Source organism: Balaenoptera musculus, chromosome 3 (assembly GCF_009873245.2).
Source record: "Balaenoptera musculus isolate JJ_BM4_2016_0621 chromosome 3, mBalMus1.pri.v3, whole genome shotgun sequence".
NCBI classification, from domain to species: Eukaryota; Metazoa; Chordata; class Mammalia; order Artiodactyla; family Balaenopteridae; genus Balaenoptera; species Balaenoptera musculus.
The window spans coordinates 118595732-118614142 of record NC_045787.1 but is presented as its reverse complement, the minus strand read 5'-3'; the positions used below and the strand labels follow the sequence as shown (position 1 = coordinate 118614142).

Genomic DNA, 18411 nt, shown 5'->3' with positions numbered 1-18411 from the left:
ACAAGAGTGGGAAGCAGAGAAAATGGCTGCAATATTCTTCTCAAAAGCCAGCTGGGGCCAACAGTGTGCGACAAGGCACACCTAGGGCAACTCGGGCATATTCCTTTTAAATGACCCGACTGACCCATGGAATTCGAGTTAATACTCACAGTAAGGGAAGTGGCACTAGAAGCCAAGATTAGGAGACATCCCTCTCTGTCTCAGTCTGTCAGTCTCCAAACAGCTGGCAGAGCAGCGGGAGAGCAGCATTTCTGTAAACAAGCTAATCTTTTCAGAGCTAAGTAGGCAGTGACATTTATTATTTAAAACTTCAAACTTGGTAAAGATGAACTCACACTAGAAAAGCCTGCCTTTCCCTTGCTCTCATGCACCGGACTGTGTACCCTCTCTGACAAGTTCTCGGCTTCCCAACTGTCTCTCATGTGGGACTACAGGACAACAGCAGCGGCGCTGAGAATAGGTCCCTTCCTAGCTCCCCCTTCTGCTTCTGACCTGGGCTCAGTTTCAAAGGAGAATGAACCAATTCTCATAGAGCCTTTGGGGAGTAAATCTCACAACTGCAGCCAACGTAAAGCAAGAAACAGGACATGTAGACTCAGGAGATACACATTAAGGTGGCAAAGGGTAAATGGGAAGAGGAGGGGTCCCTGCCCAGGGCAGAGTCCTGTTCTTTGTAATAATAAAGGGGAAAATCAATGACAGACATTTGCCGTTTAGAATGATTGACACTGGTGTGATCACCTTCTCAGTAAAGAAGCTTAGGAAGCAACAAACCAGACTTCCTTCTTCTGTATCTATTCTTACTCCCATCTTTTCCCTTCCCTCCACTACTGGGTAAGAATTTGACCAACTAGAGAAAACTCAGTGTCACTGACGTATATTCCTGACATTCCAGGAACAAACTCAGGGAAGGTTCCTGATGGCAGCCGGATCCACGGTTGAGCGGCTCATACAACTGCCAAAAATAGCAGATTGGTTTTTGAATTTAGTATGCAGGGATTAACTCAACCAAGAAAACAGAAGACTTCTAGGCAGAAAAGTAAAGGTCTTAATAAATGGAAAGACATTCAAAGCTCTTGGAGGAGGTGACTTAGTATTATAAAAGTGTCAATTTTCCCAGCTGTATGTAAACCAATGAAGTTAGAACATTTCTAAATAGACATTTCTCCAAACAAGACATACAGATAGGGACTTCTCTGGTGGCGCAGCAGTTAAGAATCTGCCTGCCAATCCAGGGGACACAGGTTTAATCCCTGGTCCGGGATGATCCCACATGGCACGGAGCAACTAAGCCCGTGTGCCACAACTACTGAGCCTGTGCTCTAGAGCCCGCGAGCCGCAACTACTGAAGCCCGTGCGCCTAGAGCCCGTGCTCCGCAACAAGAGAAGCCACCGCAATGAGAAGCCTGCGCACCACAATGAAGAGTAGCCCCCGTGTGCAGCAACGAAGGCCCAACGCAGCCAAAAATAAAAAATAAAAATAAATAAATAATAAAAAATTTTAAAAAGATATACAGACAGTCAACAGGCATATGAAAAGATGCTCCACATCATTAATTATTAGAGAAAATACAAATCAAAACTACAATGACGTTATCACCTCACACCAGTCAGAATGACCATCATCGAAAAGTCTACAAAAATAAATGCTGGAGAGAGTGTGGAGAAAAGGGAACCCTCCTACACTGCTGGTGGGAATGTAAATTGGTGCAGCCACTATGGAGAACAATATGGAGCCTCCTTAAAAAACTAAAAATAGAGTTACCGTATGATCCAGGAATCTCACTCCTGGGCATATATCTGGAAAAGACAAAAACTCTGATTTGAAAAGATACATGCACCCCAATGTTCACAGCAGCACTATTTACAATAGCCAAGACATGGAAACAACCTGAATGTCAATTGACAGATGAATGGATAAAGAAGGAGTATATACACAATGGAATATTACTCAGCCATAAAAATTATTGCCATTTGCAGCAACATGAAAGGACCTAGAGACTATCATACTCATACTAAGTGAAATAAATCAGACAGAGAAAGACAAATATTATATCACTTATATGTAGAATCTAAAAAATAATACAAATGAACTTATTTACAAAACAGAAACAGACTCACAGACACAGAAAACAAAATTATGGTCACCGAAGGGGAAAGGTGGGGGAGGGATAAATTAGGAGTATGTGATTAACAGATACTTCTATATATAAAATAGATAAGCAACAAGGATTTACTATATAGCACAGGGAACTATATCCAGTATCTAGTAATACCCTATAATGGAAAAGAATCTGAAAAAGAATATATATGTGGGCTTCCCTGGCGGCGCAGTGGTTGAGAATCTGCCTGCCGATGCAGGGGACACGGGTTCGAGCCCTGGTCTGGGAAGATCCCACATGCCGCGGAGCAACTAGGCCCGTGAGCCACAATTACTGAGCCTGCCCGTCTGGAGCCTGTGCTCCACAATGAGAGGCCGCGATAATGAGAGGCCCGCGCACTGCAATGAAGAGTGGCCCCCACTTGCCGCAACTAGAGAAAGCCCTCGCACAGAAACCAAGACCCAACACAGCCATAAATAAATAAATTAATTTAAAAAGTTGTTATCACAAGAAAAAATGTGTAATTATAAAAAAAAGAAAAAAAAAAAGAATATATATGTATAACTGAATCAATTTGCTGTACACCTGAAACTAACACAATACTGTAAATCAACTATACTTCAATAAAATTTTTTTTATTTTAAAAAATATTTGTTACTTGTAAAGCATACTGTGAGAAACAACATTCAATGATTAAACCATTACTAATATTTTTTAAAGTGTCATTTTTCCACAAATTAACCTGTACACTTCAATGCAATCCAAAATGAAAATTTTAAATTTTTGAGGAACTTATCAAACTTAAGCTAGAATTTATATAGAAGGATAAAGGTCCACAGTCAGCTATGTCAACCCTTAAAAAGGAGAGTAAAGAGAGGAGACTTAAGCTACTAGATATTAAGACCTGCCTCAAAGTCATCATATTAAAACTGGAGAGGTATTAGCACAAGAACAGACAGACCAAGGAAATAAAGAGCTCAGAGACAGAGCTCAGATGTGCAAACTTAATACACAATAAAGCTGGTATCACAAGTCAAAGAGGGTGAGAATGGATAGCTTGGTAGATGTTGTTGGGAAAACTGGCTTTTCATGTGGATAAAAACTAAACTGAATCTTCATGAAACACCATATACAATGGTAGATATCAGTTGGATTAGAAACCAAAGTGTGAAAGACAAAATCATGAAGCCAATAAAAGAAAATGTAGGTGCATATCTTTGTGACATGGGTGAGAAAGGCCTTTTTCAAAACACAACTTGAAAATCGTAAACCAGAAGGCAAAAAGTTTTTTGAATATATAAAAAGTAAGACTTTATACTCAAGGAAAGATATCACACATAGTATTAAGTGTCAGATGGCAAAATGGGAAAATATATTTAAAATATCTACAATTGGGCTTCCCTGGTGGCGCAGTGGTTGAGAGTCTGCCTGCCAATGCAGGGGACATGGATTCGAGCCCTGGTCCGGGAAGATCCCACATGCTGCAGAGCAACTAAGCCCGTGCACCACAACTACTGAGCCTGCGCTCTAGAGCTCGTGAGCCACAACTACTGAGCCCACATGCCACAACTACTGAAGCCTGCGAACCTAGAGCCTGTGCTCCACAACAAGAGAAGCCACCGCAGTGAGAAGCCCGCGCACCACAACGAAGAGTAGCCCTCACTCGCCGCAACTAGAGAAAGCCCGCGTGCAGCAACGAAGACCCAACACAGCCAAAAATAAATAAATTAAAAAAAAAAACTACAATTAACAAGGAACTAATATCTAGAATACAGAAGGAACTTTACAAATCAGCAGTAAAAAAAAAAAAGTGGTAACCACAATAGAAAAATGGGCAAAGGACACAAATAGGCAAAAAGCAGAAGAGGACACCCAGTAAACAGGCATATGAAGAGATACTCAAACACGTTAATTATTAGAGAAATACAAATTAAGACAACAATGAGCTACCATTTTATATCTATTAGACTGGCAAAAAATTAGAAAGCTGAATATAATGAGAAGAGTGGGCAGGAATGGGGAAATACTCTTGTCGGGCTGGGAGGACTGGGGAAAGGCCAGTCTAGGTCACAAGGTGAGAGCCTTCCCTCAAACTAAGTACACACACACCCTCTGGCTAACCAGCAACTCTCCTTGAGGGTAAAGCCCAAAGAGATTCTCACACAGGTGGACATGTACAAAGACGCTCCTTGTGGTATTGTTAGTGGTGATGAGGACTGGGAGGCACGCGGAGTGGAGTGCATCTCTGCACAGCGTTACACACCGTGGAGTGTGCAGCAGACGGAAGCCACAGTCTGGAGGTAGACAGGGGAATATGGACGGCTCCTAACACAATGCTGAGGGGGCACAGCAGGAAACAGAACAAGACAAACATTTATGTAACTTAAAAACACAGGGAGATAAAAGATACTCATTGTCCAAGAATACACTTTAAAGGTACACATTAGAACGGTGAAGGGGAGGACAGGAATAGGAGGTGGGAAAAGAACTAAAAGGGAGTGAGTGAATGAATAAATGAATGAATGAAGGGCGAAAGGGAGGGGCCTGTGATGATCATGTGCCACAAACCGGGGATTATGATTAAATCACTCACTATACCTGAGATCCAGAGAAGAAAGAGGAGGGGAAAAAGGCTCTGCAAAGAAATGTGTATGCATTTATCTGCTGCCATCCTCTCCTGGCAACTGGGCCATTTGGAAAATACCAGCAGCTGCCAGACATTATTTACGGCCCTGTCTTATACCCCACAGGCACTGTACGGCCTGAGAGAAACTTCAAGAGAAAAGCAACAAATTCAGAAGTGTCCCCAAAGGAATTCCCTTTTGCTACCTGTCTCTTGAAAACATTCTGGTTCTGTGATAAAATGCTGGCATTCAAATTCCCACCAAAATATTTTCTAGAAAGGAAAATGCTAGACATTTGGAAATGGCTATTAAAGGCGAAAAGTGCAACGTCCCGCTCTTAAATTCCTATCAGATTGACTTCTTACCTTTAAAAAAGTTTTGACTGTCATATAAACAGAGTTGCAGAACAATCAGACCCTGGGCAATAGCGCCACCTGTGGCGATGAGCGCAGTGAAACTGCAAATCACTGCCATGAGGAATACGAAAGAGACAAGCGCTCTGGAGGGGAGGGGAAGACAACCTAAGGCTTGTGTGATGTGAACAGGGGTTCCTAATGCCAAAGGACAGGAGGAAGCACCAACCCAGAACAGTCCTCTGGTTTTGCCAGCTTGGAAATCAGTGAACAGAACATCTTTTAGAATAGTAATACCCAGGACTTCCCTGGTGGCACAGTGGTTAAGAATCCACCTGCCAATGCAGGGGACACGGGTTCGAGCCCTGGTCCGGGAAGATCCCACATGCCGCGGAGCAACTAAGCCTGTGCGCCACAACTACTGAGCCTGTGCTCTAGAGCCCGCAAGACACAACTACTGAGCCAGCATGCCACAACTACTGAAGCCCATGTGCCTAGAGCCCGTGCTCCGCAACAGAGAAGCCACCGCAATGAGAAGCCCGTGCACCGCAATGAAGAGTAGCCCCAGCTTGCCGAAACTAAAGAAAGCCTACGCACAGCAACAAAGACCCAACACAGCCAAAAATAAATAAATTTATTTAAAAAAAAGAATAGCAATACCCTAGAAAACCTGTTTCTATCAAAAGTACTCCTGGAAAAGTGGCCAATATGTTTAGCACATCTTTTTCTTTCCCACTTCCTATATGAAAGGGTAATAAGCCATTGAAGAATCATCAGAGACTCGAGGCAGCCAACTCTCTGCACCCCGTGGATAATGGGACGCCGAAAGCAAAATGTTGCAAGTGTCTGTGTTTCCCAAGATAGAACTTTCTGTATTGTTCTTTTCCTAGGGAGGTAGAATATTCTTGTGGTTAACAGCAAAGACGTTAGAATCAGACAGAACTCAGATTAAATCACATCTCTTGAGTTCACCAACCTCAATTTCCTAATCTACAAAGTAGGTCAAAAGCACCTACCTCAGTCAGTGCTGTGAGCATTAAATGAGCTAATATGGATAAAACACGCTGAAACACAGTAAGCAGTCGATAAACGCTACCTATTAATCACCATTACTGTAAAATACATACTCTTTGTCGACAATGCAAAGTACACAGAATATTTAAAGTAGAAGGTCAGTGTCTCGCAATAATCTGCCATCTATCCTGAGTAAGAGTTTAATGATAAATGTATTTCCAGACTTTTTTCCTATCAATGTATCTAGATGAGTCAACTATTTTATTTTAATAAATGCATGGTTCCACAACCTGAATTTTAAAAAACTCAATGAACAGTATACTGTGGATACCATTTCTGCAAATATACCAAGATCTCTCTTGTTCTTTTTGAAGGCTACATAGTACTTTATGATATTTTTAATGGACTTCCTATTGAACGTTTAGATTGTCTCCAATTCTTCACTATTATTACCGATGCTCCAGTGAACTTTTTTACAGAAACATCTTTGCACTCCAGCCTATTCTTTAGGACAAATCGCTGGGTCAAAGGATATTTACTTTTTAAAGGCTTCCGATACATATGCCCCAAAGGCCTTACAAAACAGTACAACCAGCTGCCACGCCCACCAGCAGAGTCATGGTCGTCTTTCAAATCTAGTGGCACTTATCTCAAGGGGAGAGAAGTAGGTTCGTAAGGTCAAAAGTTACAGGCAAACTTCTGGTGTGGGGTGAAGTGGGGGGCTCTCCATTCATATGCATCTCGTCCCCCACAGTTCCTGGGTCCTTCATGATAGAAGTGTCTCCCAGGTTAGGGCATGGTGTGGGCATCTGTTATTTCAGCCTGCTTGGCATCTATCCTCTCTTGTCCCGGTGGCTTCCCCGATCTCCCTTTGGTAAACCACCCTGCTCCCATTTTATGAATACTGTTGAAACCATCAATCAAGGTGTGTTGTCTTCCCCTGGGTGGACCACAGCTAGACCACCTTGATGCTATCTTTCCTGGGAATCTGGACCTTCAGAAGAGTGAGGCAAGGACTAAAAAACAGTTTAAGGGCTTTACCATCCTGCAAATATCATCCAGAAGACCCTTTCTCATTGGTCCCTGGGTCTCCAGAACTGGTCTGTTTTTAAGCCTTGGTTCTTCAGGTCTTCCTACCTTACTGTGAGTTACACTGAAGGCTTCTGTATTCTTTCATTATTATTATTATTATTATTATTTTTGTACTGTTATTTTAGGCCAAGTTAACCAGAGTTGATTTCAGATATTCTAAAACAATCCCACCTGACACGGGGCGGGGGGGCGGGGGGGGAGAATGACTTTTTTCCTTGAATATTTACTTGAAAAAAATTTCCCCTTGTTCAATTCCTGAAGGAAAAAAAAGAAACATTTTTTCCTCTCCTAAAGGCCTCTTAACCTACCAATAGCAACCATTCCAAATTACTTAATATTTTATTTAAAACTTCTGGTAGAATCTGTATTTTGGAAGGAATGAAAGAAAGAAAAGCTCTGTCCTAGAATGGATTTCACACACACATAAAACAGCCCAGCCTTTTGTCCACATGAAGAGGTACTGTTTTACTGACACTACTGGAAGTCATGGTAGGGCTATCTTGGAATTTTTTTTCCAAGTGGATTTTACAAAGCAAATCTGAGGCAAGGGGACAGAATTTCCTTTGTACTCTGGTAGCAACGTGGCAGGAATTTGTTTTTTCCCCTGTGCACCAAGGAGATAATCAGCCCAAACACTCTAGCAATAGCGGTTTCATTTTAATCCCATCATCTTTACAAGGTTACAGGTGCCCTTGGAAATCATGATTAACCAGAGTGCTCAGAGCCAGTAGCAGAGGAAATGTGCTGTATATTCTACAGAGGCTGCCCAGGGTCACTCCCAGCAAAGAGGAATATTATGACAGAGTTCTTCGTCTCCACTCTTAACTCCCCAAAGTGGCAACAAGGAACACAGAGTTAGTTACTAAGCGATCACTAAGATGGTTCTGGCTCTCCAGTCCTTGGAGCGAGACTGTGAGGGAGGAAAAGTCAATTCTGGCTTCCCACAGGACAGGGCGCTGGGGGAGCTGGGTGTTATCGGATTAAGTGACTTTTAAGTGGTGACTGGAGCTACATTCTTAAGACAACAAAGGATTAACTGAGATAATGTACATAAAAATTCTTTGTACAGTGTGAAGGGTTATACAGTGCAAGATGTCATCACGGCCTTGCCAGTCAGGCTCACTGACCATCCTGGAGTCACTGACACCATAAGCTGCAGCAGAAGTAGCTCGGCTGCACTGGGGAAATGGGGCGACCCAACATGCCCACAGCACCTCCTGGTGGTTCTTCCCCAGAATAGCAACTTCTCCAGGACCAGGCCCACCCCCACCTGTAGAAAAGTATCCAAGCAACATACTTACTCCCTTCGCTCTGGCTGTCCTTGTTCGAGTTGTAGACCTGGAAAACAGAAATAACATTTACTTGTGTGAATTTTATACTACCCTACAGGTTCGCTGAAGAAAACCATTACCTTCTCCTCTTCCCTGGTTTGTGCTAGACGATGGAAGGCAATTCTGGCCCCCAAATAGAAATCCCTTCTATAATTACCTACTTCCCAGTATTTACTTCAGCGCTTAAGTGTGTGCACATCAGAATCACCTCTGGACTTTATTGTAAAAAAAGAAAAAAAAATCATATTCCTCCTTTAAAAAAAACCCAAACTTATGTTTGTATATAAACTAAAAAGGAAGAAAAAAATGTAATTAGTTACAAATCATTAAGCATTAACTGCACACCAGGCAACACACTAAGCAATTTACAGGAATTATCTCAAATTATCTATGCAACAATTCTGTTGGGTAGGAACGGTTATTATCACTGTTTTACAGATGGAGAATTTGAGAGGCTTAGAGAGGTTAACTGAGGTCTCACAGCTAGTACGTGGCAAAGTCTGGACAGAGACACATTACAAACTCTTAAGTGCTAACACTGGGGGATGAGACCAATCATTTTTTACTTCATATACTTCCGTGAATTTGAATGTTATAAGGAGAATATATTACTTTTACAATAGAAAACCCTTTAATGATTTATAGAATTCATAAAAGGGAATGTACCCCAATAAAAAACAATGACACACTGAAAGAGTCGGCAAGCTTTTTCTTATAAAGGACAGGCTGGTAAATATTTTAGGTTTTGCAGGCCAGGAGGCAAGTCAAATCAATGATATTATACAGGTACTTGTAAAACAAGAGAGAAGACAAATTCCCACAATTTTTTCTTGACAAAATTCAAAATATAGTAAGTTTTCGAAATACAGGTATAATATTCCTAGCAGGTGAAAATCAATCTTAGGGTTGCATGGCTCTTTTCAGAGATGCTTGGCTTGGTTCATCCAGGGGTTAAAGAACTGGTTCTCAGGCAAGAGTGGTCAGCACAACCACTTGGAGTATCTTTTCCAAGGAGTACAATTTTTTGAAATACAGATTGACTAATCAGAAGAATAGCATTTTTTATAGAGGAAGGATAACATTTAGCTTAAATAGAGTTCAAAATGTTTCTCATCATCAAGTCAATTGCAAATGTTCATCTGTAAATACCATGTTGAGCTCATGGGCCATACAAAAGTAGGTGGTGAGCTGGATTTGGCCTGTGGGCCATAGTTTGCCAATCCCTGATATGCTGACATTATTAAATAAGATAATAAAGCCTCTGCTTTAGAAAAAAAATCATAGTGCCCAAATCTTTCTTTGGTGCTTATGATTCTGTAGGTATGAAAAGGCATAGCATGAAACTGGTCATAACTTAAAAAAAAAAAAAAAAAGGATATTCCAAATGATTGTCATGGCCACTGTTGGTTGAGAGCCACTTATTTAACCCTTTGAGGAACAGAGCCAAGCATCTCTGAAAAAAGAGCCATGACACCCTAAGGGGACTTTTTACCTGCTAGGAAATATGGGTGAGATGCTGGTCAAGAGCTGGGTGATAGTTCCAAGATGGCCCCCCGATTGCCTTGTGTCACTGGGTAAGTCTCTCACCCTCTGCGGGTCTCTACTGTCCCATCTATAAACTGAAGGAGTCAGCCAAGAAGGTCTTTGAATTATCAAACAGATAATTTAACAAACCACTCCATTTTATGATCATTATTCATTTCCTGAAGGAGACTACAAAGACACACAGGCACTTACTGAAGGTCAGAAAGATGAGAATAAAGGGGTTTCTGTACTTCAAGCATTATTGTCTGATGAATGAAAAGGCATCAGTTTATATGCATAAAAGGAGTCAAAAGACTGTGAGTCTGGTATGGCCTTTTGGAGGGAGGAAGGCCAGTGCACTTGGCAACTAGTGCACAAAAGAGAAGGGCAGGTGATGAGGACGTGGCAAAGAGAGAGGCAGCGGCACAATCCTGCAGAGCGAAGTGGGTAACCTCGTAATAGCGAGGACGAGCCATTCACGGTCAATGGCATGCACTAAAATCGGACAGGTAGGTAAGGGAAACACAGGGGAAGAGACAATATTTGGGCAAGTATTTTTTCCAGCCATCCTTGCTCACTTCATGTCTCCCATTAAATTCAAACATCCTATCCCAGAGAAACCTGCTCCTGTTTCTAAATGGCAAAATCCAGAAGGAACAACAAAATACAGGGCTTTCAGCCCTCCTTTACTAGGAGGTGAATTTGTACCAAATTACTTTCTTTTAATGTTTCCTGGGGCTCAGGAGGCCCAGGCCTGGAACACCCAGGCATTCCCCAAATCAGAGAGGCGATATCAGTGAGCCAAAGGCACCAGGAACATGTGCCGCCCGATCCTCTGAGGCCAGGCCATTAATCTCTGTCTGGTTTGGGTAAATGAGCCAAGGAGAATGAGTTTGAAATGAAGCTAACAAACCATGCCTGCCAGGACTGCGTGACTACATGGCCCAACAAGGAAGGCCCGGGGTGGGGGAGCAGCTTCACCATCACACGGGCCAGATGCTGGCGTGGGAACAGCACTAAGTGGGAACGGCTTTGTTTACCCAGCACTTACCAAGTGCCATACGTGACGTCATCAAATCTTTTTAACAACCTTGTGGGTTAGGTACTAGTGTTATTCCCATTTTACAGGTGTGGAACCTGAGGCCCAGAGAGGTTACATAGTTTGTCCAAGGACACAAAGCTGGAAGGTGGTGTACTAGTCTATCTTGCCGTTGTAGGGATGTTCCAACTGTCATTTACTTTTCCAGGCAGTGACAAATGCACACAACTACCAAGCCATACCAGTAGTCTATGGTTTGTAAATACCTTCCGTTCTGGCAGAAGCAGAGGGCATGCGATTCGCCCTTTAGAAATGCTCAGTCTGTTCTGGGGAAACCTTCTTTAGATCTCATAGTTGCCCACTAATGTCAGACTGAGGTTCAGAGACAAGGGCAATTTCCTAAAATAAAAGGTCTCTTTGGCAGTGGCTTCTATCTTAGGATTGATTAGTAGAGTTATCTTAGGTTTGTATGCCTTCAAGTAAGCCTCTCAAGAGCCTTTGTCTTACAAGGATAGAACTCAAATGTCCAGGATCAATTCAAGGGGACATGAGTCACTCAACAATTCCTGAATTATGGCTCCTAGGAAGAATAAATCAGTTAATACACAGTTTCAACAACCCAACTTAAGCTAAAGTCTAACCATCCTGCTTAGCCAGAGTACTCTAAGACCTGGCCACATGCAAGTCTCTGAGCCCTCTGACTTTCTATAGTACTTTCATTCAGGGATGCACTAGTTTCTGCTGAACACTGTGTATGAGAATTTGTTACATATCCATACCAATGAACATTTGTTTTCAAGTGCATGTTTCCAGAGAATACAAATTACATACGTTTACTTTATGTTATCAGGGTCCATCTGAGATTCATTATAAAATAATTACAACAGCAATAACGAATTAATACAAACGATGGTGACAAAAGCCTTATTATGTGTCAGACACCACTCTGAGCACTGTATATGCATTTATCTTGTTTAGTCCTCACACCAACCTAATTATTCCTGACATATAGATGAGAAAACTGAGGCATTAGAGAGGTTAGGTCACTTGCCCAAGGTCAGGCAGCTGGAATTGGGCAGAATCCAGACAGAAACTCCTACAGTCTGTCTCCAAAGCCCAAGCTCTTAACCACTAACCACGTGATACATAAGACATCATGATGATGATGATGATGATGATGATGATGATGATGATGATGATGACGGTAAAGGTGATGAGATGTCGTGCGCAGTTAGGGAAGGTGAGTCACTGTTAGAAAGAACTTGCCATGACTCGGAGAGAAAATGAAACTGGGAATGGCCTTTGATTCCAGCCTGAAGCATTCACCACTAACCCATGTGACCAGCTGGCACCTAACACAGAAGTAACACTTCATATTCTTTGAACCACAGGGCTCGATTCTGAAGATAAACACCAGGGCAGGAAAGTAGGTCTTTGATACAAATCACAGGGCATTGCGATTCTATGAGTCCTCACCCAGAAGCTATGATGGGAGTACAATTTAATTAAATCAAAGGAGGGTGAGCAAAGCTTTCATATGCTCCCTCTGCACTAAGATGTGATTTTGTAATCAATTCTGTTCACTGCTGAGCCAATTCAATTTACGTGTCCCTAGAGAATTAAGAGAGAATACAGAGTCATTTGGGTTCCCAGAATTTTTCCACGGGTGTCCTTTATTACCATTATTCAGGCCTTACCAAGAAAGCACAGAAAGGAAATTATTTTAAACTTATAAATTAAAGGCATAAATAGAGCAATAATTAGACAAAGCAATCTCACTTTTCCCTCTGATACACAGCTGCATTAGCACTTGGCCACATCACACTTTGGATCAAAATCAGCACAAAATGAAAGTGTTGGAGAAATAGATTCATGGGCAAATTCACTTAAATCTGTTGCTCATTTTTCAACTGCACTTGAATTCACACCTAAGCTTTGTCATTCCCAGAGGTCTCTTCCAAGTAGCCTGGAACATCTAAACCCCTCCCACCTGCTTGTTCCTTGGATGCGCACATGTAGGGACACACAAAACAGAGCTACGTGCCCACACCCCAAAACACTGCCCAAGCTGGTTCTACAACATCAGATATAATTTTTGACCCTCCTCTCTGTGTGACACAATGGATCCACCATCACTAGGACTTGCTCTTTTAAACTGTCTGTCAGGGGTAACAGATTTGTGCTTATCTGCTGCTTAGGTTCAAAGTCCAGATCTACCAGTTACTGGCTATACAGTCCAATCACTTCACAATTCTAAACCTCAGTCTTTGCTAGTGTAAAATAGGGACATTAATGTTCCCTATCTCTTAGGGTCACTGTGAAAATTAAATAAGACAATACATAGAAAACATTTAACACAGAGAGTAGAATACAAATTCTGTGGCCCACAGAGCATTCTGTAAAGATGACCTTTCATCACCATCACCAGGCCAGATGTTGGCGTAGGAATAGCACTAAGTGGGAATGGCTTTGTTTACCCAGCACTTACCGAGTGCCATATGTGACATCACCAAATCCTCATCTTTCTGTCTCTTCATATCAATACTTATCCCCTACGGGATAAATGGCTAAGGATGGGTATGTGGTTTGAGGGATCCAGTGACATTGGCCTCATTAGCATTGAAATTTAACCAAATGAAACTAATTAAAGGACTAATGGAAAGCATAAAATCTAAAGTCAACTTTAGCAAGAGTTCTCAATGTTTTTTAAATGGCAGTTAAATATAAAAGTAACTACTCACCACAATCACTTTTCCACCACCGATTATGTGCCAGGCATCATACTCAGCATTTACATGAATTATTTAATTTCATCCTCCAGTTGATGGGGTACTACCACTGCCTCCACTTCACACCATCTTGTAGGTTAAATAACTTTCCAAAGGTTACAAAGCTAACAAGTGGCAGAGTCTTCTAGACTAGATCTGTATTCAACCACAACTTCATAGAACTTCCCCACCCAGTCCCACTTTCCAAAGGAAAAAAAAGCTTGGTGACCAACAAAGAACTCAAAAGAAGCTAAGCAGTAATTAAAATCGCAACAACACAACCATTATGTAAGATCAGAATTTCCACCCAATTTAAACATAACAGTAATTCTACAAACTTCCATTAATACATACAAGTATAGCAGTAACTGAAAACCACAACCAGCTTGAGACACTTTGGGATACCCAAAAAACATCCTTCAAAAAGCTAAGAGCACACAGAGGGCAGACAGCAGAAGCAAGAAGAACTACAATCCTGTAGCCTGTGGAACAGAAACCACATTCACAGAAAAATAGACAAAATGAAAAGGCAGAGGACTATCTACCAGATGAAGGAACAAGATAAAACACATGAAAAACAACTAAATGAAGTGGAGACAGGCAACCTTCCAGAAAGAGAATTCAGAATAATGGTAGTGAAGATGATCCAGGACCCCAGAAAAAGAATGGAGGCAAAGATTGAGAAGATGCAAGAAATGTTTAACAAAGACCTAGAAGAATTAAAGAACAAACACTTAGAAGAATTAAAGAACAAACAGAGTGAACTATACAATAACTGAAATGAAAAATAAACTAGAACGGATCAATAGCAGAATAACTGAGGCAGAAGAATGGATAAGTGACCTGGAAGACAGAATGGTGGAATTCACTGATGCAGAACAGAATAAAGAAAAAAGAATGAAAAGAAATGAAGACAGCCTAAGAGACCTCTGGGACAACATTAAACGCAACAACATTTGCATTATAGGGGTCCCAGAAGGAGAAGAGAGAGAGAAAGGACCTGAGAAAATATGTGAAGAGATTATAGTCGAAAACTTCCCTAATATGGGAAAGGAAATAGCCACCCAAGTCCAGGATGTGCAGAGAATCCCAGGAGGATAAACCTAAGGAGAAACACGCCGAGACACATAGTAATCAAATTGACAAAAAGTAAAGACAAAGAAAAATTATTGAAAGCAACAAGGGAAAAACAACAAATAATATACAAGGGAACTCCCATAAGGTTAACAGCTGATTTCTCAGCAGAAACTCTACAAGCCAGAAGGGAGTGGCAAGACATACTGAAAGTGATGAAGGGGAAGAACCTACAACCATGATTACTCTACCCAGCAAGGATCTCATTCAGATTTTACAGAGAAATCAAAAGCTTTACAGACAAGCAAAAGCTAAGAGAATTCAGCACCACCAAACCAGCTCTACAACAAATGCTAAAGGAACTTCTCTAAGTGGGAAACACCATAGAAGAAAAGGACCGACAAAAACAAACCCAAGACAATTAAGAAAATGGTAACAGAAACAGACATATTGATAATTACCTTAAACGTGAATGGATTAAATGCTCCAACCAAAAGACACAGGCTCGCTGAATGGAGACAAAAACAAGACCCATATATATGCTGTCTACAAGAGAAGCACTTCAGACCTAGGGACACACACAGACTGAAAGTGAGGGGATGGAAAAAGATATTCCATGCAAATAGAAATCAAAAGAAAGCTGGAATAGCAATAATCATATCAAATAAAATAGACTTTAAAATAAAGAATGTTACAAGAGACAAGGAAGGACACTACATAATGATCAAGGGATCAATCTAAGAAGAAGATATAACAATTATAAATATATATGCACCCAAAATAGGAGCACCTCAATACATAAGGCAACGGCTAACACCTATAAAAGAGAAAATCAACAGTAACACAATAATAGTGGGGGACTTTTTAACACCACACTTACACCAATGGATAGATCATCCAAACAAAAAATTAATAAGGAAACAGAAGCTTTAAATGACACAATAGACCAGCTAGATTTAATTGATATTTATAGGACATTCCATCCAAAAACAGCAGATTACACCTTCTTCTCAAGTGCACACGGAACATTCTCCAGGATAGATCACAACATGGATCACAAATCAAGCCTTACTAAATTTAAGAAAACTGAAATCATATCAAGCATCTTTTCTGACCACAACGCTATGAGATCAGAGATCAATTACAGGGAAAAAAACGTAAAGAAACACAAACACATGAAGGCTAAACAATACGTTACTAAATAACCAAGAGATCACTGAAGAAATCAAAGAGGAAATCAAAAAATACCTAGAGACAAATGACAACGAAAACACGATGATCCAAAACCTATGGGATGCAGCAAAAGCAGTTCTAAGAGAGAAGTTTATAGCAATACAAGCCTATCTCAAGAAACAACTCAAATAAACAATCTAACCTTACACCTAAAGGAACTAGAGAAAGAAGAAAAAACAAAACCCAAAGTTAGCAGAAGGAAAGAAATCATAAAGATCAGAGCAGAAATAAATGAAATAGAAACAAAGAAAACAATAGCAAGGATCAATAAAACTAAAAGCTGGTTCTTTGAGAAGAGAAGCAAAATTGATAAAGCATTAGCCAGACTCATCAAGAAAAAGAGGGAGAGGACTCAATGAAATTAGAAATCAAAAAGGAGAAGTTACAACAGACATCACAGAAATACAACGCATCCTAAGACTACTACAAGCAACTCTATGCCAATAAAATGGACAACCTGGAAGAAATGGACAAATTCTTAGAAAGGTATAACCTTCCAAGACTGAACCAGGAAGAAATAGAAAATATCAACAGACAAATCACAAGTAATGAAACTGAAACTGTGATTTAAAATCTTCCAACAAACAAAGTCCAGGAACAGATGGCTTCACAGGTGACTTCTATCAAACATTTAGAGAAGAGCTAACACCCATCCTTCTCAAACTCTTCCAAAAAATTACAGAGGAAGGAACATTCCCAAACTCATTCTATGAGGCCACCATCACCCTGATACCAAAACCAGATAAAGATATTACAAAAAAAGAAAATTATAGACCAATATCACTGATGAATATAGATGCAAAAACCCTCAACAAAATACTAGCAAACAGAATCCAACAACACATTAAAAGGATCATACACCATGATCAAGTGGGATTTACCCCAGGGATGCAAGGATTCTTCAATATATGCAAATCAATCAATGTGATACACCATATTAACAAACTGAAGAACAAAAACCATATGATCATCTCAATAGATGCAGAAAAAGCTTCTGACAAGATTCAACACCTATTTATGATAAAAACTCTCCAGAAAGTGGGCATAGAGGGAACCTACCTCAACATAATGAAGGCCATACACGACAAACCCACAGCAAACATCATTCTCAATGGTTAAAAACGGAAAGCATTTCCTCTAAGATCAGGAAGAAGACAAGGATGTCCACTCCTGCCACTATTATTCAACATAGTTTTGGAAGTCCTAGCCATGGCAATCAGAGAAGAAAAAGAAATAAAAGGAATACACATAGGAAAAGAAAAAGTAAAACTGTCACTGTTTGCAGATGACATGATACTATACATAAAGAATCCTAAATATGCCAACAGAAAACTACTAGAGCTAATCAGTGAATTTGGTAAAGTTGCAGGATACAAAATTAATACACAGAAATCTCTTGCATTCCTATACAGTAACAACAAAAGATCAGAGAGAGAAATTAAGGAAACAATCCAATTCACCATTGCAACAAAAAGAATAAAATACCTGGGAATAAACCTACCTAAGGAGGTAAAAGACCTGTACTCAGAAAACTATAAGATGCTGATGAAAGAAATCAAAGATGACACAAACAGAGGGAGAGATATATCACGTTCTTGGAATGGAAGAAACAATATTGTGAAAATGACTATACTACCCAAAGCAATCTACAGATTCAATGCAATCCTTATCAAATTACCAATGGCATTTTTTACAGAACTAGAAGAAAAAATCTTAAAATGTGTATGGGGACACAAAAGACCCCAAATAGCCAAAGCAGTCTGAGGGAAAAAAACAGAGCTGGAGGAATCAGACTCCCTGACTTCAGACTATACTACAAAGCTACAGTAATCAAGACAATATGGTACTGGCACAAAAACAGAAATATAGATCAATGGAACAGGATTGAAAGCCCAGAGATAAACCCACGCACCTATGGTCAACTAATCTATGCCAAAGGAGGCAAGGATATACAATGGAAAAAAAACAGTCTCTTCAATAAGTGGTGCTGGGAAAACTGGACAGCTACATGTAAAAGAATGAAATTAGAACACTCCCTAACACCATACACAAAAATAAACTCAAAATGGATTAAAGACCTAAATGTAAGACTGGACACTCTAAAACTCTTAGAGGAAAACATAGGAAGAACAATCTTTGACATAAATCACAGCAAGATCTTTTTTGATCCACCTCCTATAGTAATGGAAACAAAAACAAAAATAAACAAATGGGACCTAATGAAACTTAAAAGCTTTTGCACAGCAAAGGAAACCAC

The 18411-nt window shown here is 40.5% G+C and overlaps 1 protein-coding gene across 4 annotated transcripts in view; it reads right to left on the bottom strand.

Annotated features, from left to right (window-relative positions):
* The window catches only part of ARHGAP26 (Rho GTPase activating protein 26), a 470734-nt gene that overhangs the window by 216704 nt on the left and 235619 nt on the right, over positions 1-18411 (bottom strand). For all 4 annotated transcript variants that reach the window (XM_036847117.1, XM_036847118.1, XM_036847119.1 and 1 more), the window contains exon 12: positions 8487-8523. In XM_036847117.1, coding sequence (XP_036703012.1) covers positions 8487-8523 — 37 coding nt within the window. The remainder of the gene's footprint in view (positions 1-8486; positions 8524-18411) is intronic.